General features: G+C 46.6%; 1 protein-coding gene across 1 annotated transcript in view; it reads right to left on the bottom strand.

The window, feature by feature from the left end:
• LOC121578210 (integrin alpha-9-like) overlaps positions 1-26,467 on the bottom strand; it is a 224,420-nt gene that overhangs the window by 159,439 nt on the left and 38,514 nt on the right. The window contains exons 4-6 of the mRNA XM_041892414.1: positions 26,150-26,273; positions 18,294-18,361; positions 11,719-11,848 (exon numbers count right to left, since the gene is read on the bottom strand). Coding sequence (XP_041748348.1) covers positions 11,719-11,848; positions 18,294-18,361; positions 26,150-26,273 — 322 coding nt within the window. The remainder of the gene's footprint in view (positions 1-11,718; positions 11,849-18,293; positions 18,362-26,149; positions 26,274-26,467) is intronic.

Here is a 26,467-nt window from a genome sequence, read left to right as displayed (position 1 = left end):
AAACAGACAGTTAGAGTTGATCAAACAGACAGTTAGAATTGGTCAAACAGACAGTTAGAGTTGATCAAACAGACAGCTAAAAGTCGGTCAAACCGACAGTTAGAGTTGGTCAAACAGACAGTTAGAGTTGGTCAAACAGACAGTTAGAGCTGGTCAAACGGACAGTTAGAATTGGTCAAACTGACAGTTAGAGTTGGTCAAACAAACAGAGTTGGTCAAACAAACAGAGTTGGTCAAACAAACAGAGTTGGTCAAACAAACAGAGTTGGTCAAACCGACAGAGTTGGTCAAACCAACAGTTAGAGTCGGTTAAACCGACAGAGTTGGTCAAACGGATAGTTAGAGTTTGATAAACCGATAGTTAGAGTTCGTCAAACCGACAGTTGGAGTTGGTCAAACCGACATAGTTGGTCAAACTGACAGTTAGAGTTGGTTAAACCGACATTTAGAGTTGGTCAAACCGACATTTAGAGTTGGTCAAACCGACAGTTAGAGTTGGTTAAACCGATACTTAGATTTGGTTAAACCGATACTTAGAGTTGGTCAAACCGACAGTTAGAGTTGGTCAAACAGACAGAGTTGGTCAAACCGACAGTTAGAGTTGTTGAAACCGACAGTTAGTGGTTGGTCAAACAGACAGTTAAGTGTCGGTCAAACAGACAGTTAGAATCGATCAAACAGACAGTTAGATTTGGTAAAACAGACAGAGTTGGTCAAGCAGACAGTTAGATTTGGTCAAACAGACAATTAGAGTTGGTCAAACCGACAGTTAGAGTCGGTCAAACCGACAGTTAGAGTTGGTCAAACCGACAGTTAGAGTTGGTCAAACCGACAGTTAGAGTTGGTCAAACCGACAGTTAGAGTTGATCAAACAGACAGTTAGAGTTGTTCAAACCGACAGTTAGAGTTGGTAAAACTGATAGTTAGAATTGGTCAAACAGACAGTTAGAGTTGATCAAACAGACAGCTAAAAGTCGGTCAAACCGACAGTTAGAGTTGGTCAAACAGACAGTTAGAGCTGGTCAAACGGACAGTTAGAATTGGTCAAACTGACAGTTAGAGTTGGTCAAACAAACAGAGTTGGTCAAACAAACAGAGTTGGTCAAACAAACAGAGTTGGTCAAACCGACAGAGTTGGTCAAACCGACAGAGTTGGTCAAACCAACAGTTAGAGTCGGTTAAACCGACAGAGTTGGTCAAACGGATAGTTAGAGTTTGATAAACCGATAGTTAGAGTTCGTCAAACCGACAGTTGGAGTTGGTCAAACCGACATAGTTGGTCAAACTGACAGTTAGAGTTGGTTAAACCGACATTTAGAGTTGGTCAAACCGACATTTAGAGTTGGTCAAACCGACAGTTAGAGTTGGTTAAACCGATACTTAGATTTGGTTAAACCGATACTTAGAGTTGGTCAAACCGACAGTTAGAGTTGGTCAAACAGACAGAGTTGGTCAAACCGACAGTTAGAGTTGTTGAAACCGACAGTTAGTGGTTGGTCAAACAGACAGTTAAGTGTCGGTCAAACAGACAGTTAGAATCGATCAAACAGACAGTTAGATTTGGTCAAACAGACAGAGTTGGTCAAGCAGACAGTTAGATTTGGTCAAACAGACAATTAGAGTTGGTCAAACCGACAGTTAGAGTCGGTCAAACTGACAGTTAGAGTTGGTCAAACCGACAGTTAGAGTTGGTCAAACCGACAGTTAGAGTTGATCAAACAGACAGTTAGAGTTGTTCAAACCGACAGTTAGAGTTGATCAAACAGACAGTTAGAGTTGTTCAAACCGACAGTTAGAGTTGGTAAAACTGATAGTTAGAGTTGATCAAACAGACAGTTAGAGTCGGTCAAACCGACAGTTAGAGTTGGTCAAACCGATAGACAAAGTTGATCAAACAAACAGAGTCGGTCAGACAGACAGTTAGAGTTGGTCAAACAGACAGAGTTGGTCAGACAGTTAGATTTGGTCAAACAGACAGTTAGAGTTGATCAAACAGACAGTTAGAATTGGTCAAACAGACAGTTAGAGTTGATCAAACAGACAGTTAGAGTTGATCAAACAGACAGCTAAAAGTCGGTCAAACCGACAGTTAGAGTTGGTCAAACAGACAGTTAGAGTTGGTCAAACAGACAGTTAGAGCTGGTCAAACGGACAGTTAGAATTGGTCAAACTGACAGTTAGAGTTGGTCAAACAAACAGAGTTGGTCAAACAAACAGAGTTGGTCAAACAAACAGAGTTGGTCAAACCGACAGAGTCGGTCAAACCAACAGTTAGAGTCGGTTAAACCGACAGAGTTGGTCAAACCGATAGTTAGAGTTTGATAAACCGATAGTTAGAGTTCGTCAAACCGACAGTTGGAGTTGGTCAAACCGACATAGTTGGTCAAACTGACAGTTGGAGTTGGTTAAACCGACATTTAGAGTTGGTCAAACCGACATTTAGAGTTGGTCAAACCGACAGTTAGAGTTGGTTAAACCGATACTTAGATTTGGTTAAACCGATACTTAGAGTTGGTCAAACCGACAGTTAGAGTTGATCAATCCGACAGTTAGAGTTGGTCAAACAGACATTTAGAGTTGGTCAAACAAACAGAGTTGGTCAAACCGACAGAGTCGGTTAAACCGACAGTTAGAGTTGGTCAAACCGACAGTTAGAGTTGGTCAAACCGACAGTTAGAGTTGATCAAACCGACAGTTAGAGTTGGTCAAGCAGACAGTTAGAGTTGGTCAAACAAACAGAGTCGGTCAAACCGACAGAGTCGGTTAAACCGACAGAGTCATTTAAACCGACAGAGTTGGTTAAACCGATAGTTAGAGTTGGTCAAGCTGACAGTTAGAGTTGGTCAAACCGACAGTGTTGGTCAAATCGACAGAGTTGGTCAAACCGACAGTTAGAGTTGGTTAAACCGACAGTTAGAGTTGGTCTAACAGACAGTTAAGAGTCAGTCAAACCAACAGCTAGAGTTGGTCAAACCGACAGCTAGAGACGGTCAAACCCGACAGTTAGAGTTGGTCAAACCGACATTTAGAGTTGGTCAAACCGACAGTTAGAGTTGGTCAAACCAACAGTTAGAGTTGGTCAAACCAACAGTTAGAGTTGGTCAAACAGACATTTAGAGTTGGTCAAACAAACAGAGTTGGTCAAACCGACAGAGTCGGTTAAACCGACAGAGTTGGTCAAACCGACAGTTAGAGTTGGTTAAACCGATAGTTAGAGTTGGTCAAGCTGACAGTTAGAGTTGGTCAAACCGACAGTGTTGGTCAAACCGACAGAGTTGGTCAAACCGACATTTAGAGTTGGTCAAACCGACAGTTAGAGTTGGTCAAACCGACAGTTAGAGTTGGTCAAACCAACAGTTAGAGTTGGTCAAACAGACATTTAGAGTTGGTCAAACAAACAGAGTTGGTCAAACCGACAGAGTCGGTTAAACCGACAGAGTTGGTCAAACCGACAGTTAGAGTTGGTTAAACCGATAGTTAGAGTTGGTCAAGCTGACAGTTAGAGTTGGTCAAACCGACAGTGTTGGTCAAACCGACAGTGTTGGTCAAACCGACAGAGTTGGTCAAACCGACAGTTAGAGTTGGTTAAACCGACAGTTAGAGTTGGTCAAACCGACAGTTAAGAGTTGGTCAAACAGACAGTTAAGAGTCGGTCAAACCAACAGCTAGAGTTGGTCAAACCGACAGTTAGAGACGGCCAAATCCGACAGTTAGAGTTGGTCAAATCGACAGTTAGAGTTGGTCAGACAGACAGTTAAGAGTTGGTCAAACCGTCAGTTAGAGTTGGTCAGACTTTTAGTTAGAGTCGGTCAAACAGACAGTTAAGAGTTGGTCAAACAGACAGTTAAGTGTTGGTCAGACAGACAATTAAGAGTTGGTCAAACAGACAGTTAATAGTTGGTCAAACAGACAGTTACAGTGGGGAAAAAAACAATTTAGTCAGCCACCAATTGCGCAAGTTCTCCCACTTAAAAAGATGAGAGAGGCCTGTAATTTTCATCATAGGTACACGTCAACTATGACAGACAAAATGAGGAAAATCACATTGTAGGATTCTTACTGAATTTATTTGCAAATTATGGTGGAAAATAAGTATTTGGTCAATAACAAAAGTTTCTCAATACTTTGTTATATTCCCTTTGTTGGCAATGACACAGGTCAAACGTTTTCTGTAAGTCTTCACAAGGTTTTCACACACTGTTGCTGGTATTTTGGCCCATTCCTCCATGCAGATCTCCTCTAGAGCAGTGATGTTTTGGGGCTGTTAGAGTTGGTCAAACCGACAGTTAGAGTTGGTCAACCCGATAGTTAGAGTTGATCAAACAGACAGTTAGAGTTGTTTAAACCGACAGTTAGAGTTTGTCAAACCGATAGTTAGAGTTGATCAATAAGACAGTTAGAGTCGGTCAAACCGACAGTTAGAGTTGGTCAAACCGATAGTTAGAGTTGATCAAACAGACAGAGTTGGTCAAACCTAGAGTTAGAGTTGGTCAAACAGATAGCTAAGAGTCGGTCAAACCGACAGCTAGAGTTGGTCAAACAGACAATTAGAGTTGGTCAAACCGACAGTTAGAGTTGGTCAAACAAACAGAGTCGGTCAGACAGATAGAGTCGGTCAAACCGACAGTTAGAGTAGGTCAAACAGACAGCTAAAAGTCGGTCAAACCGACAGTTAGAGTTGGTCAAACAAACAGAGTTGGTCAAACCGACAGAGTTGGTGAAACCGATAGTTAGAGTTTGATAAACCAATAGTTAGAGTTGGTCAAACCGACATAGTTGGTCAAACTGACAGTTACAGTTTGTTAAACCGACATTTATAGTTGGTCAAACCTGTCATGAGCCCTCTCACTCCACCGGGTTACCACCTTAATTGGTTTCCACTATCTTCCACTCTGCTCACCTCCCTCTCTCTACTCAGCCTAACTAGCTCCACCTGTCCCTGCTCTGCTCGGCTCTAATTACTCTGCCAGCTGCGCTGCATTACCCACTAACCTCTCCCAGTATTTAAGGCCCTGTCTTTCAGCTCTCCGGTGTCAGATCGTCTGCAAAGCTCACACCCGGAACCTGTTTGCTCGCGCTTCTGGCTCACCCTGGTTTTGTGACCCCGGACCTGCCTGTTTATTGGATACTCTTCTGCCTTAGGAGATCCAGACCTGCTTCTGCCATTACGACTCCTGACTACTCTTCAATCCCGGTAACTCTGACCAGCCTTCTGCCTTGCTACTACGTATTTTGGATTCCCTTGAACTGTACTGTTGCCTGTTTTCATCCGCCCCGTTGTGTCTGTGTTTCCTCCCCCCAGGACTTCTGGACCACCAACCACCGGCGTCATCGGACGCATCGCTGCCACTGGGGGAGGCACAGACCCAGCACACTGGACGGGATAACCCCTGGAGCCTTCACTCACTCCCTACTTCCCTTTTCCCTTAAGTTTAAATAAACTTTCTGGTGTGACGCAATTGTGGTCCTCTTGTCGTCTGTCTGAGCCGTGACAGTACGATCTGACCATTATGGACTCAGCGCACACTTTCCCGACATGGAAACCGATGAGCATGAGCAGCAGTTCCAGCAGCAGCAACAACAACTCGCCATGCTCATTCAACTCCTCACCAACCTTACCCCCAGCCAGTCTGCCCACCAGCCCAGCCCCCCGAGTTACCTGCCCCGGTCATTGCAGCCGCTGCTCCGGAACCCAAGATTGGAAACCCCGAGCGGTTCAACGGCGATTCAACCCAGGTCCGGCCATTCCTGACTAGCTGCCGACTTCAGTTCTCCTTGCAGCCAAGGACCTCCGCCTCTCTGACTCAACTCACACCCTGGCTGCTCTGGTGGATTCTGGCGCCGAAGCCAACATAATGGACGTCAAGCTGGCACGCCAACTGGGACTGGAGAACCTCCGTTTGATACCTCCTATTCCTGCCCGGGCACTGGACGGACACTTACTCGGATCGGTCACTCATGTCACGGCCCCGGTCTCGATGGGTCTGTCCGGAAACCATCAAGAAACTATCCAGTTTCACCTGCTCCCCTCTCCAGGCCAACCCCTCATCCTGGGTTACCCATGGCTCCGCCCGGCACAACCCTCAGCTCGACTGGGTGACCGGGGTGATCAGGGAGTGGGGAGAGGACTGCCACCGAACCTGCCTGCTTGCTGCCGCACTACCCCCTCGGCCAGTACCTACTAACTCCGCTCCGGACCTCTCCAATGTCCCAGAATGCTACCATGGTCTCAGAGAGGTGTTTAACAAAGCAAGAGCCACATCTCTGCCCCCCTCACCGACCGTACGACTGTGCCATCGACCTCCTCCCTGGAACAGCTCCTCCAAGGGGTCGTCTTTATTCGTTGTCTGCTCCTGAAAGAAAGTCCATGGAGGACTACATCAATGGCTCTCTGTCCGCAGGATTAATCCGTTCATCTTCATCTCCTGCTGGTGCTGGCTTCTTCTTTGTGGGGAAGAAGGACGGATCTCTTCGCCCCTGCATCGACTACAGGGGACTCAACGACATCACAGTGAAAAACCGTTACCCTCTGCCTCTGCTCACCTCTGCTTTTGAGTTGCTCCAGGGAGCCACTGTTTTTACCAAGTTGGATCTCAGAAACGCTTACCACCTAGTGCGGATCCGGGAGGGAGATGAATGGAAAACCGCATTCAATACACCAACAGGCCACTACGAGTATCTGGTTATGCCTTTTGGCCTCACCAATGCTCCTGCTGTGTTCCAGGCTCTAGTGAATGATGTGCTGCGGGACATGTTAAACAAGTTTGTCTTCGTTTACCTGGATGACATCTTAATTTACTCCAGAAACCTGTCTGAACACACCCGCCATGTCCAGCAAGTCCTTCATCGTCTTCTGGAGAATTCCCTCTACGCCAAGGCAGAGAAATGTGAGTTTCACGTCAAGACAGTGGCCTTCCTGGGGTACATAGTGGCAGAAGGAAGTATCCAAATGGATCCTGCCAAAGTATCAGCAGTCACTTCGTGGCCAGTTCCGGAGAACAGAAAGAAGCTGCAACAGTTTCTGGGGTTTGCTAACTTCTATAGGAAGTTTATCCGGAACTACAGTTCCGTTGCTGCCCCTCTCACTGCTCTAACCAGCACCAAGCAACCCTTCACCTGGACCCCAGCAGCCGACAAAGCCTTCAGTACCCTCAAGGTGAGGTTCACCTCCGCTCCCATCCTCCAGATGCCTGATGTGGACCGGCAATTCATTGTGGAGGTGGACGCCTCGGATGTGGGAGTTGGTGCTGTGATTTCTCAGTGGGCTGCGGAGGATAGGAAGCTCCATCCCTGTGCCTTTTTCTCACGTCGGTTGTCCCCCTCTGAGTGCAATTACGACATAGGGAACCGTGAGCTGCTGGCTGTGAAGCTTGCCTTGGAGGAGTGGCGTCACTGGCTGGAGGGGTCCACCATTCCATTTCTCGTTTGGACCGATCATAAGAACTTGGAGTACATCCGCACGGCCAAACGGTTGAACTCCAGGCAGTCCCGCTGGGCCCTGTTCTTCACCAGGTTTAATTTCACTCTGTCATACCGGCCTGGATCACGCAACACCAAGCCAGACGCCCTCTCCCGTCAATTCCAGAAGGATGACACCCCCTCCAAGGACCCTGTGTCGATTCTGCCAAGTCCCTGCATCGTTGCAGCTCTGACCTGGGCTGTTGAGGAACAGGTGCTGGAGGCTCTCCGTAACCAGCCAGGTCCCAGCACTTGCCCAGCTGACCGCCTTTTTGTCCCCGAAGACCTGAGGTCCCAGGTCATTCAGTGGGGACATGACTCCCGCCTAGCTTGTCACCCTGGCTCCACCCGCACTTACAACCTGCTCGCCCAGAGGTTCTGGTGGCCCTCTCTGAGGAAGGATGTACGGGAATTCGTCCAAGCCTGCCCCATCTGCAACCAACACAAGTCGTCCTGCCAGCCCCCAGCCGGATTGCTGCAGCCCCTGCCTGTGCCCAGACGTCCCTGGTCTCACATCGCCCTTGACTTTGTCACGGGGCTGCCCCCCTTCAAGTGGCATGACCGTCATTCTCACCATCGTTGACCGTTTCAGCAAGATGGCACACTTCATTCCCCTCCCCAAGCTCCCAACCGCCAAGGAGACCGCCCAGGTGGTCCTGGAACACGTCTTCCGGATCCACGGACTGCCAAGGGATGTTGTTTCTGACCGTGGTCCACAATTCTCCTCCGCTTTTTGGAAGGAGTTCTGTCACCTGCTGGGAGCCACAGTCAGTCTGACTTCCGGATTCCATCCCCAATCCAATGGGCAGTCAGAGCGGGCTAATCAGGAGCTCGAGAAGGCACTGCGATGCATGACTTCACGCAACCCCCCACTCCTGGTCGCAGCAATTGACATGGGTGGAGTACGCACACAATTCTCTGACCTGCTCTGCCATCGGTATGTCCCCTTTCCAATGTGTTTATGGATACCAGCCTCCTCTATTTGCCAGCCAGGAGGAGGAGGTTACTTGCCCATCTGCACTTGCTTTTGCCCGTCGATGTCGCCGCACCTGGTCACAAGCCCGAGCCACACTCCTCAGGTCCGTTGCCAGCTACACTACCGGGGCCAACCGTCGGAGAATTCCTGCTCCCACCTACCATGTTGGTCAAAGGGTGTGGTTGTCATCGAAGAACCTGCCACTCAGGGTGGAGTCGCAGAAGCTGGCACCTCGGTTCATTGGCCCATTCCCTATCATAAGAGTGATTAGCCCAACTGCTGTCCGGCTCCAACTGCCTAATTCCCTGAGGGTGCACCCCACTTTCCATGTGTCTAAGATTAAGCCCATCCATGAGAGTCCGCTGGTCCCTGCTGCGCCTGGTCCTCCTCCTCCACGGCTCGTCGATGGTGGTCTGGTTTACACCGTCCCGCCGCCTGCTTCGGTCCAGACGGAGGGGTAGGGGTCTCCAGTACCTCATTGACTGGGAGGGCTATGGACCTGAGGAAAGGACCTGGGTGCCAGCTAGTCGGATTGTGGATAGGACTCTCATCACCGCTTTCCACCAACGGCATCCTGATCAACCTGCAATCCGTAGGGGGCCGCCCCAGAGGGGTCCCTAACCGTCCGGCCCGCTCGGCTTCCTGTCCTGTGCCTGATCCTGTCTCGGGACCTGTCCCATCTCCCGACCACGGCCCTCCGGCTTCCTCCGAGGATGAGGACGTTCACTCGGGACCGTTCGGAGGAGTTCTAGCCCTCCTCCGGCTCCCCTCCTCCCGCCCGGCGTGGTGTTGCTCTTGGGACTTCTGGGGCCGTCCCTTGGGGGGGTTCTGTCATGAGCCCTCTCACTCCACCGGGTTACCACCTTAATTGGTTTCCACTATCTTCCACTCTGCTCACCTCCCTCTCTCTACTCAGCCTAACTAGCTCCACCTGTCCCTGCTCTGCTCGGCTCTAATTACTCTGCCAGCTGCGCTGCATTACCCACTAACCTCTCCCAGTATTTAAGGCCCTGTCTTTCAGCTCTCCGGTGTCAGATCGTCTGCAAAGCTCACACCCGGAACCTGTTTGCTCGCGCTTCTGGCTCACCCTGGTTTTGTGACCCCGGACCTGCCTGTTTATTGGATACTCTTCTGCCTTAGGAGATCCAGACCTGCTTCTGCCATTACGACTCCTGACTACTCTTCAATCCCGGTAACTCTGACCAGCCTTCTGCCTTGCTACTACGTATTTTGGATTCCCTTGAACTGTACTGTTGCCTGTTTTCATCCGCCCCGTTGTGTCTGTGTTTCCTCCCCCCCCAGGACTTCTGGACCACCAACCACCGGCGTCATCGGACGCATCGCTGCCACTGGGGGGAGGCACAGACCCAGCACACTGGACGGGATAACCCCTGGAGCCTTCACTCACTCCCTACTTCCCTTTTCCCTTAAGTTTAAATAAACTTTCTGGTGTGACGCAATTGTGGTCCTCTTGTCGTCTGTCTGAGCCGTGACACAAACCGACAGTTAGAGTTGGTCAAACCGACAGTTAGAGTAGGTCAAACAGACAGCTAAAAGTCGGTCAAACCGACAGTTAGAGTTGGTCAAACAAACAGAGTTGGTCAAACCGATAGTTAGAGTTTGATAAACCAATAGTTAGAGTTGGTCAAACCGACATAGTTGGTCAAACTGACAGTTACAGTTTGTTAAACCGACATTTATAGTTGGTCAAACCGACAGTTAGAGTTGGTCAAACCGACAGTTAGAGTTGGTCAAACCGACAGTTAGAGTTGGTCAAACAGACAGTTAGAGTTGGTCAAACAGACAGAGTTGGTCAGACAGTTAGATTTGATCAAACAGACAGTTAGAATTGGTCAAACAGACAGTTAGAGTTGATCAGACACAGTTAAGAGTCGGTCAAACAGACAGTTAGAGTTGATCAAACAGACAGTTAGAGTAGGTCAACCCGATAGTTAGAGTTGATCAAACAGACAGTTAGAGTTGTTTAAACCGATAGTTAGAGTTGATCAAACAGACAGTTAGAGTTGTTTAAACCGACAGTTAGAGTTTGTCAAACCGATAGTTAGAGTTGATCAAACAGACAGTTAGAGTCGGTCAAACCGACAGTTAGAGTTGGTCAAACCGATAGTTAGAGTTGATCAAACAGACAGAGTTGGTCAAACCTAGAGTTAGAGTTGGTCAAACAGATAGCTAAGAGTCGGTCAAACCGACAGCTAGAGTTGGTCAAACAGACAATTAGAGTTGGTCAAACCGACAGTTAGAGTTGGTCAAACAAACAGAGTCGGTCAGACAGATAGAGTCGGTCAAACCGACAGTTAGAGTAGGTCAAACAGACAGCTAAAAGTCGGTCAAACCGACAGTTAGAGTTGGTCAAACAAACAGAGTTGGTCAAACCGATAGTTAGAGTTTGATAAACCAATAGTTAGAGTTGGTCAAACCGACATAGTTGGTCAAACTGACAGTTACAGTTTGTTAAACCGACATTTATAGTTGGTCAAACCGACAGTTAGAGTTGGTCAAACCGACAGTTAGAGTAGGTCAAACAGACAGCTAAAAGTCGGTCAAACCGACAGTTAGAGTTGGTCAAACCGACAGTTAGAGTTGGTCAAACCGACAGAGTTGGTCAAACCGATAGTTAGAGTTTGATAAACCAATAGTTAGAGTTGGTCAAACCGACATAGTTGGTCAAACTGACAGTTACAGTTTGTTAAACCGACATTTATAGTTGGTCAAACCGACAGTTAGAGTTGGTCAAACCGACAGTTAGAGTTGGTCAAACCGACAGTTAGAATTGGTCAAACAGACAGTTAGAGTTGGTCAAACAGACAGAGTTGGTCAGACAGTTAGATTTGATCAAACAGACAGTTAGAATTGGTCAAACAGACAGAGTTGATCAGACACAGTTAAGAGTCGGTCAAACAGACAGTTAGAGTTGATCAAACAGACAGTTAGAGTAGGTCAACCCGATAGTTAGAGTTGATCAAACAGACAGTTAGATTTGGTCAAACCGACAGCTAGAGTTGGTCAGGCAGTTAGATTTGGTCAAACAGACAGTTAGAGTTGATCAAACAGACAGTTAGAGTTGGTCAAACAGACAGTTAGATTTGGTCAAACAGACAGTTAGATTTGGTCAAGTGTGATAATTGACTCTTGCTCTTTGGTAGTATAGGCTTTGTTACTGTAAAGCCTTTTTGACAAACGGTTGATGTAAAAAGGCTGTATATAAATGTGATTGATTGATTTATTAATTTATTGAGTAAACTAATCAAAGATAGGATACATACCTAGATAGCTGTATCTGTGTGAGTCGACGTCTACTTTGTTGGGGTTGTAGAACGTGTTGGAGGACAGGTTGTAGACCTTGACTGTTCCTGTCCAATAGTATGATCCTGGAGCTCCCATAATCACCAGCTCCTGGACATAACCACAAACACACCATCACCACACACCATATTGACTCCCTGTCTCTCACACAGTCAACCCAACAAAGTTACAATACAAAAAGTCTAATGAATGACAAGAATGTATCTAGTCAGGAAGTAAACCAACAAACATATGAAGTTGATTGGTCAGTCAGTCCTTCATCTGATGGTCACACTAGATTTTAGAACGTCAGACGCATCCTGCTGTCACTAGATTTTAGAACGTTAGAATGTTGTCCAGCTGTCACTTCATTTTAGAATGTCAGAATGTTGTCCTCCTGCTGTCACTTGATTTTAGAATGTCAGAATGTTGTCCTGCTGTCACTTGATTTCAGAATGTCAGAATGTTGTCCTCCTGCTGTCACTTGATTTTAGAACATCAAAATGTTGTCCAGCTGTCACTTGATTTTAGAATGTCAGAATGTTGTCCTCCTGCTGTCACTTGATTTTAGAATGTCAGAATGTTGTCCTGCTGTCACTTGATTTCAGAATGTCAGAACGTTGTCCTCCTGCTGTCACTTGATTTCAGAATGTCAGAATGTTGTCCTCCTGCTGTCACTTGATTTTAGAATGTCAGAATGTTGTCCTCCTGCTGTCACTTGATTTCAGAATGTCAGAATGTTGTCCTCCTGCTGTCACTTGATTTTAGAATGTCATAATGTTGTCCTGCTGCTGTCACTTGATTTTAGAATGTCAGAATGTTGTCCTGCTGCTGTCACTTGATTTTAGAATGTCAGAATGTTGTCCTCCTGCTGTCACTTCATTTTAGAATGTCAGAATGTTGACCTCCTGCTGTCACTTGATTTTAGAATGTCAGAATGTTGACCTCCTGCTGTCACTTGATTTTAGAATGTCAGAATGTTGTCCTGCTGTCACTTGATTTTAGAATGTCAGAATGTTGACCTCCTGCTGTTACTTGATTTTAGAATGTCAGAATGTTGTCCTCCTGCTGTCACTTGATTTTAGAATGTCAGAATGTTGACCTCCTGCTGTCACTTGATTTTAGAATGTCAGAATGTTGACCTCCTGCTGTCACTTGATTTTAGAATGTCAGAATGTTGTCATCCAGCTCTCACTTAATTTTAGAATGTCATAATGTTGTCCACCTGCTGTCACACATCTGTGAAATACTGGAATACTAAGAACATGAACTACAGTTCATAGACAAAAGGTTCAGAACAACAGCTGTCTATTATATCTAACATTCTTCAGATTCTGACACTATGTACAGAAACGTTGTCCAAGAGTCTTTGACAGCTCTTTACTAGTCGGTCTATTGATATTCTGCAGTGGAAAACATGATGATCTTTTGCTCCTTTGTTCAGACAACTCCATTGTTGAGTCCAACAACCCCCCCGAGCTTCTTTTAACACAATCCTGACATGCAACTTGGATGCTCATCTGTATTTCTACTCTGTGCGCATTCTTTAAACATTTTCAGCCTTGCACTATGCAAAGGTCTCATATGATGTGGATTCTCCATAGCCTGGAATCCAGACTTGCACTATGCAAAGGTCTCATATGATGTGGATTCCCCATAGCCTGGAATCCAGACGGAATACTTTCTCATCTAGACGGTCCAAGTACCTGTCTATTGAAGTGGTTTCAGACTGAATCTGTAAAGTGAAACAGAGTGATATTCAGGCTGGACGCCAGGCTAAGATTCCCCACAGGGTGCAGTTTGGATTCCAGGCTAGATTCCCTACGGTATGGGGTGCAGAGTGAAATGATGGTCTGTGGTCTGAACTGATTTGAAAGAAGGACTTGGGTTCTGGGTATTATTGCTACTAGGTGATGCTGATCAGATGGGAACACTTCTCTGAGCACACAGACAGCTCAGCAATTTGAAAGACGGACTTGGTTCAGGGCTTGGAACTGCTACTGGTCTGTCAGGTAAGGTAATGGTGGTGGTGTTGGTTAATTTATGTTCCAGTGTCTGATCAGAATAGAACAGAACACTGCTCGTCTGGGCACACAGACACAGACACACAGAGAGACAGAAAGAGAGACAGAGAGACAGAAAGAGAGACAGACAGAGATACAGAGAGACAGACAGAGAGACAGACAGAGAGACAGACAGAGAGACAGACAGACAGAGAGACAGACAGAGAGACAGACAGAGAGACAGACAGAGAGACAGACAGAGATACAGACAGAGATACAGACAGAGATACAGACAGACAGACAGACAGACAGACAGACAGACAGACAGACAGACAGACAGACAGACAGACAGACAGACAGACAGACAGACAGACAGACAGACAGACAGACAGACAGACAGACAGACAGACAGACAGACAGACAGACAGACAGACAGACAGACAGACAGACAGACAGACAGACAGACAGACAGACAGACAGACAGACAGACAGACAGACAGACAGACAGACAGACAGACAGACAGAGAGAGAGAGTAGACTGTTCAGCAATTAACTTAATAAGTCAAGTTACTGGATCACACTTTAATGGACTGGCAGTACTTGTATGCACTCACTAACTGTAAGTCGCTCTGGATAAGAGCATCTGCTAAATGACTTAAATGTAAAATGTAAATGTCCTTATATCACTCCATCAAAGCACAGACTCCGTACAAAGAGCATGGCTGTGTCGCAAATGGCACCATATTCCCTATATAGTGCACCAATTTTGACCAGAGAGCTATGGACCTTGGTCAGTAGTGACTATATATGGAATAGGGAGTCATTTGGGATGCAGCCATTGTGGTCAAGTGTTAAACATTTACATTTACGTCATTTAGCAGACACTCTTATCCAGAGCGACTTACAAATTGGTGCATTCAACTTAGGATAGCCAGTGGGACAACCACTTTTTTTTTTTGTGGGGGAGAGGGGAGGGGGGGTAGAAGGATTACTTTTATACTATTCCAGCTATTCCTTAAAGAGGTAGGGTTTCAAGTGTCTCCGGAAGGTGGTCAGTGACTCCGCTGTCCTGGCGTCGTGGGGGAGCTTGTTCCACCATTGGGGTGCCAGAGCATCGAATAGCTTTGACTGGGCTGAGCGGGAACTGTGCTTCCGTAGAGGTAGGGGGGCTAGCAGGCCAGAGGTGGATGAACGTAGTGCCCTCGTTTGGGTGTAGGGTCTGATCAGAGCCTGAAGGTAAGGAGGTGCCGTTCCCCTCAAGGCTCCGTAGGCAAGCACCATGGTCTTGTAGTAGATGCAAGCCTCAACTGGAAGCCAGTGGAGTGTGCGGAGGAGTGGGGTGACATGAGACCATGTGAGCCTAACCACACTCCAGGTCAGGAGATGTTAACAAGCTAATGTAACTTAGTAACTCACTGTGAGCATGTGAGCCTAACCACACTCCAGTATTTAATTATCTGAAGAAAACACATCTTGTGCAAATAGCCTGGTGTCACGCCCTGACTCTGGGGACTCTTATTTGTTGAGTCAGGGTGTGTATTTTCTATGTGGTGTAGATCTATGTTATTGTCTAGTATGTCTAGATCTATGTTGGTCGGTGTGGTTCCCATTCAGAGGCAGCTGTCGCTCGTTGTCTCTGATTGGGGACCATACTTAGGCAGCCTATTGGCACTAGTGGGTTGTGGGATCTTGTTCCGTATGAGGTATGTTGTTTGTGTACCTTGGACTTCACATTTCGTTTAGTTTATTGTTTTGTTGTTGTTTATTCGGTTCAAATAAACATGTATGCATATCACTCTGCGCCTTGGTCTGACCCGTTTATGAACGAACGTGACAGAAGATCCCACCAAACGAGGACCAAGCAGCGTGCCCAGGCGGAGCGAAGGGCCATGTCACATGTGGGCAAATTGTGGTCATGGGAAGAGATATTTGCGGGGAAAGGACCATGGGCTAAGGTAGATGCCCAGGCAGGAGAGGAGCAACGGCAACACGGAGGAGGCCGGTCAAGGAAAAAGCCAGAGAGGCAGCCCCAATAAAAAAAAATTGGGGGGGGGCACACGGGGTGGTTGGCGGAGCCTAGGGTTAGAGCAGAGCCAACTCCCCGTACTCACGCGAGAAGGCGTATGACTGGGCAAGCTCCGTGTTATGCGGAGCTACGTACTGTGTTGCCAGTGCGCCGGCACAGTCCTGTACGTCCTGTGCTTGCACCACGCACGTGCCGTGCGAAGATGGGCATCCAGCCAGGACGGGGTGTGCCGGCTCAACACTCCTGGTCTCCAGTACGCCTCCTCGGTCCTGCATATCCTGCGCCAGTTCTACGAGCTGTATCGCCAGTACGCGTGCACAGCCCAGTGCGCACGTGTAGTGCGAAAGTGGGCAGCCAGCCAGGACGGGTTGTGCCAGCTCTCCGCTCCAGACCTCCAGTCCGCCTTCGTAGTCCGGTCCGGCCCGTTCCTGTACCTCGCACCAAGCCAGTGGTGCGCGTCGCCAGCCCGGCCTGGCCTGTTCCTGTCCCTCGCACCAAGCCAGTGGTGCGTGTCGCCAGTCCGGCCCGGCCTGTTCCTGCTCCTCGCACCAAGCCAGTGGTGCATGTTCCTAGTCCGGTTCGGCCCGTGCCTGCTCCTCGCACCAGACCAGTGGTGAGTGAGTCCAGTCCGGCACGGCCCGTGCCCGTTCCACCGGTGCCTTGTCCGGTACCAGTCAGCAGCTCCAGTCCGGAGCCAGAGCAGTCCGCTCCACCAGTGCCTGATCCAGCTCCGGTCAGCTGCTCCAGTCCGGAGCCAGAGCAGTCCGCTCCACCGGTGCCTGATCCAGCTCTGGTCAGCGGCTCCACTCCGGAGCCAGAGCAGTCCACTCCACCGGGGTCCAGTCCAGCTCCGGTCAGCGGCTCCACTCCGGAGCCAGAGTAGTCCGCTCCACCGGTGCCTGATCCAGCTCCGGTCAGCGGCTCCACTCTGGAGCCAGAGCAGTCCGCTCCACCGGGGTCCAGTCCAGATCCGGTCAGCGGCTCCAGTCCGGAGCCTGAGCAGTCCGCTACACCGGTGCCCAGTCCAGCTCCGGTCAGCGGCTCCAGTCCAGACCCAGACGTCAGCCCCTCTCCAGGTTCGGGGTCTCCCACACCAGGGTCCAGACAGGGCTTGGAGTATAGTGGGAGGAAGGAGAGGGGAAGCAGCGCGCCGAGGTCCAGACCAGACCAGGGGCGCAACAGGGAGGTGGAGAATAGGTGGTTGTCACGCCCGGAGCCGGATCCGCCTCCGAGGCGGAATGCCCACCCGGCCCCTGCCCTGTTAAGTAAAGGTTGTGCGGTCGGAGTCCGCACCTTTGGGGGGGGGTACTGTCACGCCCTGACTCTGGGGACTCTTATTTGTTGAGTCAGGGTGTATATTTTCCTTGCTGTGTCTGTCCATGTTGTACATTCTAGTATGTCTAGATCTATGTTGGCCGGTGTGGTTCCCATTCAGAGGTAGCTGTCGCTCGTTGTCTCTGATTGGGGACCATACTTAGGCAGCCTATTGGCACTAGTGGGTTGTGGGATCTTGTTCCGTGTGAGGTATGTTGTTTGTGTACCTTGGACTTCACGTTTCGTTTAGTTTATTGTTTTGTTGTTGTTTATTCGGTTCAAATAAACATGTATGCATATCACGCTGCGCCTTGGTCTGACCCGTTCATCAACGTACGTGACACCTGGAGAAATCAGACTGAGGAAAAGGAAGTGTGAATGGAAGAACATAGGGTTTGACTGGGCTCCCGAGTGGCGCAGCGGTATAAGGCACTGCATCTCAGTGCTTGAGGCATCACTACAGATCCCCTGGTTCGATTCCAGGCTGTATCACAACCGGCCGTGATTGGGAGTCCCATAGGGCGGCGCACAATTGGCCCAGCGTCGTCCGGGTTTGGCCGGTGTAGGCCGTCATTGTAAATAAGAATTTGTTCTTAACGGACTTGCCTAGTTAAATAAAGGTACAATAAAAATAAAAATAGCCATGTTTCTGCTGTTAAGGCAAAATACATTTTGATTTCCTTCTGACCCTATCCCTTTATGGGAGGAACAAGGCCTAGAGTGTATCAGAGAGGTTAAGTCTGGTAAATTCTCATTCACTCACTATATTGGAGTAATACCGGGCAGATCGTGTGATGACCTTTATCCAAAGCTGACGTTGAAGACTGCTGATAGCCCAGCCTTGAAAACAGAACCCAAACAGAAGAATAGCAGCTTCATAGCAGTATGACTGTCGTCTGTAGGTGTGTCTGGGTGTGTGTGTCTGGTGTGTGTGTGTGTGTCTGGTGTGTATGTGTGTGTGTGTCTGGTGTGTGTGTCTGGTGTGTGTGTGTGTCTGTGTCTGGTGTGTGTGTTTGGTGTGTGTGTGTCTGGTGTGTCTGGTGTGTGTGTCTGGTGTGTGTGTGTGTCTGGTGTGTGTGTGTGTGTGTGTGCTCATTTGTTTTCTCTACCATTAAAAGCTATCCCAAACTGAAAGAGCAGCCTCCAAACAGCCCTTGATAACAGCAGCCCCACAGAGCAGTACCATGTATTAGAAGAGGAGACTGCTACTGACCTCAGTAAAAACGCCTGCCATCCCCGCTTGGCACGAGCCGTGCTCTTCCCCATACTTCTGCTTATAGTCTGCAAAGAAAAAACAAACCACGGATGATTTGGCTGTGTACCTGAGCCATTTATACTCCACTTCTCCCTGCATTCCATATGGAGCTAGTCAAAGTCTTCAGTGCCGGCCAAGTAAGAATCTGGGAGAAGAAAGTTCGCCTTTGTCCGACATGGCACCCTATTCCCTATATAGTGCACTACTTTTGACCAGAGCCCTATGGGTCCTGGTCTAAAGTAGTGCACTATGTAGGGGATAGGGTGCCATTTGGAACGCAGATAAACTACAGAGTAAGGCCACGTTCAACAAAAACTCAAACTTGGGGGGACACTGCCTCTTGGGGACACACACTCTGCCTCTTGGGGGGGGACACACACTCTGCCTCTTGGGGGGGGGACATTGTCTCTTGGGGGGGGGGGGACTCTGCCTTTATGGGGGGGGGACTCTGCCTTTATGGGGGGGACACTCTGCCTCTATGGGGGGGACACTGCCTCTTGGAGGGGGAACTCTGCCTCTATGGGGGGGGGGCAATCTATGGGGGGGGGGACACTCTCTTGTTAAAGAACAATATTGGGCTTGGATTTGTAAGAATCACACGGTACACATGGCCCCATGTGAGGCCTAGCTGAACTGTGTATGTGTGTTTATGTGTGTTTGTGTGTGTGTGTGTGTTTCTGTCTGTGTGTGTGTTTCTATCTGTGTGTGTGTGTTTTTGTGTATGTGTGTTTCTGTGTGTGTGTGTGTGTGTGTGTGTAGCTGCTTGGCAGGAGTGGCTCCCTGTGATTGGCAGCAAATGCAGAAAGGAAGAAAGTAAAACATCTCAACCTGCGAGCCAAATAAAGGCCTGCCTTCCTTTGAAAAAGAAACTTGCTGAATCAAAACAAATCATTTCATTAAATCATGGTCTGACTTCCAAATGGCACCCTATTCCCTATATAGTGCTCTACTTTTGGTCCCGACCCATAGGGCCCTGGTCAAAAGTAGTGCACTATATAGGGAATAGGGTGCCATTTCGGATGCAGTTCAAGATACTTGTACAGGACATGCTAGGTAAATGCTTTTCTATAGATACTTTTCAAACCACCTTCATTGTGTTAAAATGTACAAGGCCTATAAATTACTTTGAGGGCAGAGAAACCTGACTGTTGACCAATTTAAACAGTAAGGCATATGGATTTGATTGATCATAATCTGTATCCCTCCTAACACATGGTAAAAGAGGGTGGTCCCAGGCTGTACCTCCTAACATCGTAAAATAGGGAAGTAGGTAACGGATACCCTATTGTATCTGGGCCCCTATTCACAAAGAGTCTTAGAGTAGGAGTGCTGATCTAGGATCAGTTCTGCATTTTAGATAATAATGAATATCCAAGATCACCACTCCTACCACTCCTTCTTTGAGACACTATGTGAAAATTGGCCCCAGTCTGCCTCTTGCTACCAGGCCGTCATTATAAATATGAATATTGTTCCTGACTCGACTGGCTAAAAAAAGTTTCATAAATTCATAAATTCCGCAAATATTCTTGAAAAACACCAGGCCAACACAGCTTCCTCCATGTCTCCCACCTCTTAATCTAACTGTTTCCTAAAGAAAACATTTCAGAAGGAATCAAGGGTGAAATTGGGGTGTAGATATTGGAGGGGATTAAGAATTGCATTTCTTGCAATTCTACATAGTTTGACATGACTTACTATGCCTCTCTTGAGGGGTGTTTGGATGGAGGGGTATTTTGAAACGTGTGCAGTTTTATAATTCTATTCTACACATTTTGTCGTGAGCCAGAGAAAATGTTGCAGTTTTATAATGCTATTCTACACATTTTGTCATGAGTCAGAGAAAATGTTGCAGTTTTAAAGCACATTTTCTGCAATTCTACACATTTTGCCATGGGACAGAGAGAAACATTTGTTGTTTTAAAGCTCATCTCATGCTATTCTTCACATTTTGCCATGAGTATGAGAAAACATTTAGCAGTTTTAAAGCTAATTTCTTGCTACTCTACACATTTTGCCATGAGGCTGAGAGAAAATATTGTAGTTTTAAAGTAAATAGTTAGGGGAATATCTCACTTTTAAAAGTTAATATTCTGTTAACTCAAACCCAAATAATGCTGTTGACTCATCCTATACTCGTATTTGTGGCCAAAGCATAAATTGGAGAGAGAAAAAAACTCATCAAAAACCCCATCTCAAACAGAACATTTAACAAATGCATGCTATTTCCTCATAAAGGATGATGTCATCCTCCTGAGGAGGATGAGCTGGCCAATCAGCAGTCTACTTGCATTTATATATTTTTATTGACTGGTATATGCCCACCCCATTCCAACACAGAAAAGCTGCTTTTTAACATTAATTAATTATTTTAATTATAGGTCATATTTCATAGAAATCTGGAATCACTGGAGAGTTACTTTAAAGGTTGATTTTGGGCCAAAACGCACAAATAACGGCTTTAAACTGTATAACTGATCAATGCACCATCATACCAGGTCAATTATTGCTTAAAAACCAAACAAATTGATGACTAAGATATTTGGCTACAGAAGTGCCATTTCTTACAGATCTCTACAGCTTCCATCCAATCTTGTGAAATGACGTCAACACATACTAGAGGAGTTACTGGCTAGCATCAAATAGCTATGTTCCCCCATCCCGTGGCAATTTCGCCTATGGAGGGAATATACATTCCTACATCGCTACCTCACTTGGCTGGACCTAAACACTAGCTAGGTTTCAATCCAATTGGCTACAGATTTTCATGCGAATACAAAAATCTGCATAAAAACAATATATTCCCACCAGAGATGTTTCCATCAAATTGACGTGTTGCAGATAAAAGACTGCGTGATGACGTAGTGCACATAAAAATATATTTTGCGGTTAAATTCCCACTTACCAAATATAATTCACAAGTTAAATAGGTTTCCATCGCATTTCCAATATTATTTTTATTTGTCAAACGGCAGCCAAGCATCGATCATCATGTCACTAGAATAAACCCTAGATATTTATTGGAAAGGAGCATCAAGCTCATCACCTTGCACTTTCACCACCCTGTGAAGTTCATCATAACTTATTTCCTCTGTAGCCTAATAAACTGCATGCTTTCCTGAGTCGTAGTGGGAGGACCTCACAATATCATTGTGTGACTTCAATTGTACTTCGATATCATGGTTATTATATCAATATTTGCGCATAAAAGCGTACGACATTTCTCGCATAATTCATTTTACAGACACAAAAAGATTCCACCTTGTCTAGCGTATTTTGTTTTGTCGACATTTGGAAAGTTCACAGAAAAATGTTCTGTTTCAATCAGGCCTGTCGTCATGACATTTTTTATCCGATATGTACTTTGGATGGAAACCTGGTTAGTGTGTGGAATATTCTATCCTTTAGCAGCATAGCGAAGTGTGAATGTGTGTGTGTTTATGTGCGTGTGTGTGTAATATTCTATCCTTTAGCAGCACAGCGAAGTGTGAATGTGTGTGTGTTTATGTGCGTGTGTGTGTAATATTTTATTCTTTAGCAACACAGTGTGTGTCCGTGGAAGCTCCAGGTGTTGGGTCCTGCCAGACTGAGCTCATATTTCTCTCTTGAGTTGGTTTGAGAGAGAACACTTCAAGGCTCTTAGCTAGTCCTTTAAAGCCAGGATGTCAGTCAGTGGTCTGGTGTGTGTGTGTGTGTGTGTGTGTGTGTGTGTGTGCACATGCATGCGTGTAAGTCTATAACTCATTGTGAGACCTGGAGAGAACGTGTGCCATGATAAACTCCCTGTGTCTAACCCGGGGCCGAGGGTATACACAACATAAACACACACACACAGACACAGGTTAAACACACAAACCCTCTCCACCTCATCCTCCTTATAAACTCAGTAAACTTCAGTCTGTGTCTTCATGGAAAGTTACTGTGCAGTAACCATTACATTACTGTCTGTCTGTATGCAGCCATTGTCCAGTGCCTTCAGAAAGTATTCACACCCCTTGACTTTTTTGTGTTACAAAGTGGGATTAAAATGGATTTAATTGTCAATGATCTACACAAAATAATCTGTAATGTCAAAGTAGAAGAAAAATTCTAACAGTTGTAAAATAATTGTATGAAAAATAAAACACTAATATATCTTCATTAGATAAGTATTCAACCCCCTGAGTCAATACATGCTAGAATCACCTTTGGCAGCAATTACAGCTGTGGGTCTTTCTGGGTAAGTCTCTAAGAGCTTTGCACACCTGGATTGTGCAATATTTGCACATTATTATTTTTAAAATTCTTCAAGCTCTGTCAAGTTGATTGTTGATCATTGCTAAACAGCCATTTTCAAGTCATGCCATAGGTTTTCAAGCTGATTTAAGTCAAAACTGTAACTAGGCCACTCAGGAACATTTAATGTTGTCTTGGTAAGCAACTCCAGTGTACAGTGCATTCGGGAAGTGTTCAGACTCTTTCACTTTTCCCACGTTTTGTTACGTTATTAAGCCTTATTCTAAAATTTTCCTCACCTATCTACACACAATACACCATAATGACAAAGCGAAAACAAGTTTTTAGACATTTGTGCACATTTATTAAAACAGAAAAACATTATTTACATAAGTATGCAGAACCTTTGCAATGAGACTTGAAATTGAGCTCAGGTGCATCCTGTTTCCATTGATCATCCTTGAGATGTTTCTACAACTTGATTGGAGTCCACCTGTGGTAAATTCAATTGATTGGACATGATTTGGAAAGGCACACACCTGTCTATATAAGGTCCCACAGCTGACAGTGCATGTCAGAGCAAAAACCAAGCCATGAGGTCGAAGGAATTGTCCGTAGAGCTCAGAGACAGGATTGTGTCGAGGCACAGATATGGGGAAGGGTACTAACACATTTTTGCCGCATTGAAGGACCCCAAGAACACAGTGGCCTCCCTCATTCTTAAATGGAAGAAGTTTGGAACCACCAAGACTCTATCTAGAGCTGGCCGCCTGGCCAAACTGAGCAATCGAGGGAGAAGGGCCTTGGTCAGGGAGGTGACCAAGAACCCGATGGTCACTCTGACAGCGCTCCTGAGTTCCTCTGTGGAGATGGGAGAACTTTCCAGAAGGACAACCATCTCTGCAGCACTCCACCAATCAGGCAATTTATGGTAAAGTGGCCATATGGAAGCCACTCCTCACTAAAAGGCACATGACCGCCCGCTTGGAGTTCGCCAAAAGGCACCTAAAGACTCTTAGACCATGAGAAACAAGATTCTCTGGTCTGATGAAACCAAGATTGAATTATTTGGCCTGAATGTCAAGCGTCACGTCTGGAGGAAACCTGGCACCATCCCTACGGTGAAGCATGGTGCTGGCAGCATCATGCTGTGGGGATGTTTTTCAGCGGCAGGGACTGGGAGACTAGTCAGGATTGAGGGAAAGATGAAAGGAGCAAAGTACAGAGAGATCCTTGATTTTTAGTAGAGATCTGGCCGTGTGGTGCCAGGACAACAACCTCTCCCTCAACGTGACCAAGACAAAGGAGATGATTGTGGACTACAGAAAAAAAAAGAGGACTGAGCACGCCCCCATTCTCATCGACGGGGCTGTAGTGGAACAGGTTGAGAGCTTCAAGTTCCTTGGTGTCCACATCACCAACGAACTATCATGGTCCAAACACACCAAGACAGTCGTGAAGAGGGCACGACAAAGCCTATTCCCCCTCAGGAGACTGAAAAGATTTGGCATGGGTCCTCAGATCCTCAAAAAATTATACAGCTGCACCATCGAGAGCATCCTGACTGGTTGCATCACCGCCTGGTATGGCAACTGCTTGGCCTCCGACCGCAAGGCACTACAGAGGGTAGTGCGTACGGCCCAGTACATCACTGGGGCAAAGCTTCCTGCCATCCAGGACCTCTATACCAGGCGGTGTCAGAGGAAGGCCCTCAAAATTGTCAAAGACTCCAGCCACCCTAGTCATAGACTGTTCTCTGCTACCGCACGGCAAGCGGTACCGGAGTGCCAAGTATAGGTCCAAAAGACTTCTCAACAGCTTCTACCCCCAAGCCATATGACTCCTGAACAGCTAATCATGGCTACCCAGACTATTTGCACTGCCCCCCCCACCCCATCCTTTTTACGCTGCTGCTACTCTGTTAATTATTTATGCATAGTCACTTTAACTCTACCCACATGTACATACTACCTCAACTAGCCGGTGCCCCCGCACATTGACTCTGCAACGGTACCCCCCTGTATATATAGCCTCCCTACTGTCACTTTATTTTACTTCTGCTCTTTTTTTTCTCAACACTTTTTTTTTTGTTGTTGTTTTATTTTTATAAATAAATGCACTGTTGGTTAAGGGCTGTAAGTAAGCATTTCACTGTAATGTATACAGGTGTGCCAAGCTTGTAGCGTCATACCCAAGAAGACTTGGGGCTGTAATCGCTGCCAAAGTACTGAGTAAAGGGTCTGAATACTTATGTAAATGTAATATTTCCGGTTTTTATTTGTAATACATTTGCAAACATTTCTAAAAACCAGTTTTTGCTTTGTCATTATGGGGTATTGTGTGTAGATTGATGAGGGGAAAAAAAGAATTTAATCCGTTTAAGAATAAGGCTGTAACGTAACAAAATGTGGAAAAAGTGAAGGGGTCTGAATACTTTCCGAATGCACTGTATTTTAGACCTTGTGTTTTAGGTTATTATCCTGCTGAAAGGTTGTCTCCAGCGTCTGTTGGAAAGCAGACTGAACCAGGTTTTCCTCTAGGATTTTGCCTGTGCTTAGCTCTATTCTGTTTATTTTTATCATAAACTCTCTAGTCCTTGCCAATGACAAACATACCGATAACATGATGCAGCCACCACCATGCTTGAAAATATGGAGAGTGGTACTCAGTAGCCCCAAACATAACACTTTGTATTCAGGACAAAAGTTAATTTCTTTGCTACATTTTTTGGCAGTTTTACTTTCGTGCCTTATTGCAAACAGGATGCATGTTTTGGAATATTTTTATTCTGTACAGGCTTCCTTCTCATTTAGGTTGGTGTTGTGGAGTAACTACAATGTTGTTTATCCATCCTCAGTTTTCTCCTATCACAGCCATTAAACTATGTAACTGTTTTAAAGTCACCATTGGCCTCATGGTGAAATCCCTGAGCGGTTTCCTTCCTCTCCGGCAACTGAGTTAGGTAGTGACTGGGTGTATTGATACACCATCCAAAATAACTTCACCATGCTCCAAGGGATATTCAATGTCTGCTTTTTTTATTTATACCGGCCCAAGCTCCCAACCACCAGGCCACCAACCATCCAAGATCCCCCCACAGTTCCCAAAGAGCTGCCCCTCAACCATCCGAGATGCCCCCACAGTCCCCGCCCCCGGAAAAAACGTCTCCCTCCACTCCCCAGCCCCAAGCCACTGCTCGACTGAGGGACCTTACAGATAAATTCAGGCTGTAACACAACAAACCGTAGTAAAAGTCAAAGGGTTCTGAAGATACTATAGTTAACCAAAAAGGACATGTTTCTACATTATTTGATCTAATCCTGAAGTATAAAGCTGTGTTTCTCAACCTTGGGTACTAGTATCCATCAGAGTAAGTGGCTTATAAAGGGGGTACTTTGGAAAACTCAGGAGAAAATAGACCTAATGATCAGTCGTTCATGAGGGGGTACTTCAGGCAGAGCTAAATATAATTAGGGGTACAGTAACAAAAAAAGATTGAGAACATTACCGTACCTTCATACCAGGTTGATGAGGGCTGGGGTCCTGCCCTGTAGAGTTGGTGTGTGTGTGTGTGTGTGTGTTTGTGTGTACTACTGTACCTTCGTAGCAGGGGATGAGGGCTTGGGTCCGGCCCTGTAGCGTAGGAGGGATGATGGAACAGTAACCATGGGGTAGGATATGCTCAGAGTCATAGAAGACATTCTTCCAACGGTGGGCACAGGCCTGCATCAGACACATGAGGAGAGGCACAGTCAGAACACAGAGACAGACACACAGACACTAACAGACAGAGAGACGTGGCGTCTATCTCAAGTGTGACTGGATCTGCTGGCCTATTCTGAGATAACAGAGCAGAAAGGACAGATGAAAGGACAGACAGACGGCAGGACAGACAGACAAGAGGACAGACAAGAGGA

This window comes from Coregonus clupeaformis, chromosome 1 (genome assembly GCF_020615455.1).
Source record: "Coregonus clupeaformis isolate EN_2021a chromosome 1, ASM2061545v1, whole genome shotgun sequence".
Taxonomy (NCBI): Eukaryota; Metazoa; Chordata; class Actinopteri; order Salmoniformes; family Salmonidae; genus Coregonus; species Coregonus clupeaformis.
The sequence above is the reverse complement of the archived record's forward strand: the minus strand, read 5'-3'. Positions and strand labels throughout refer to the sequence as shown.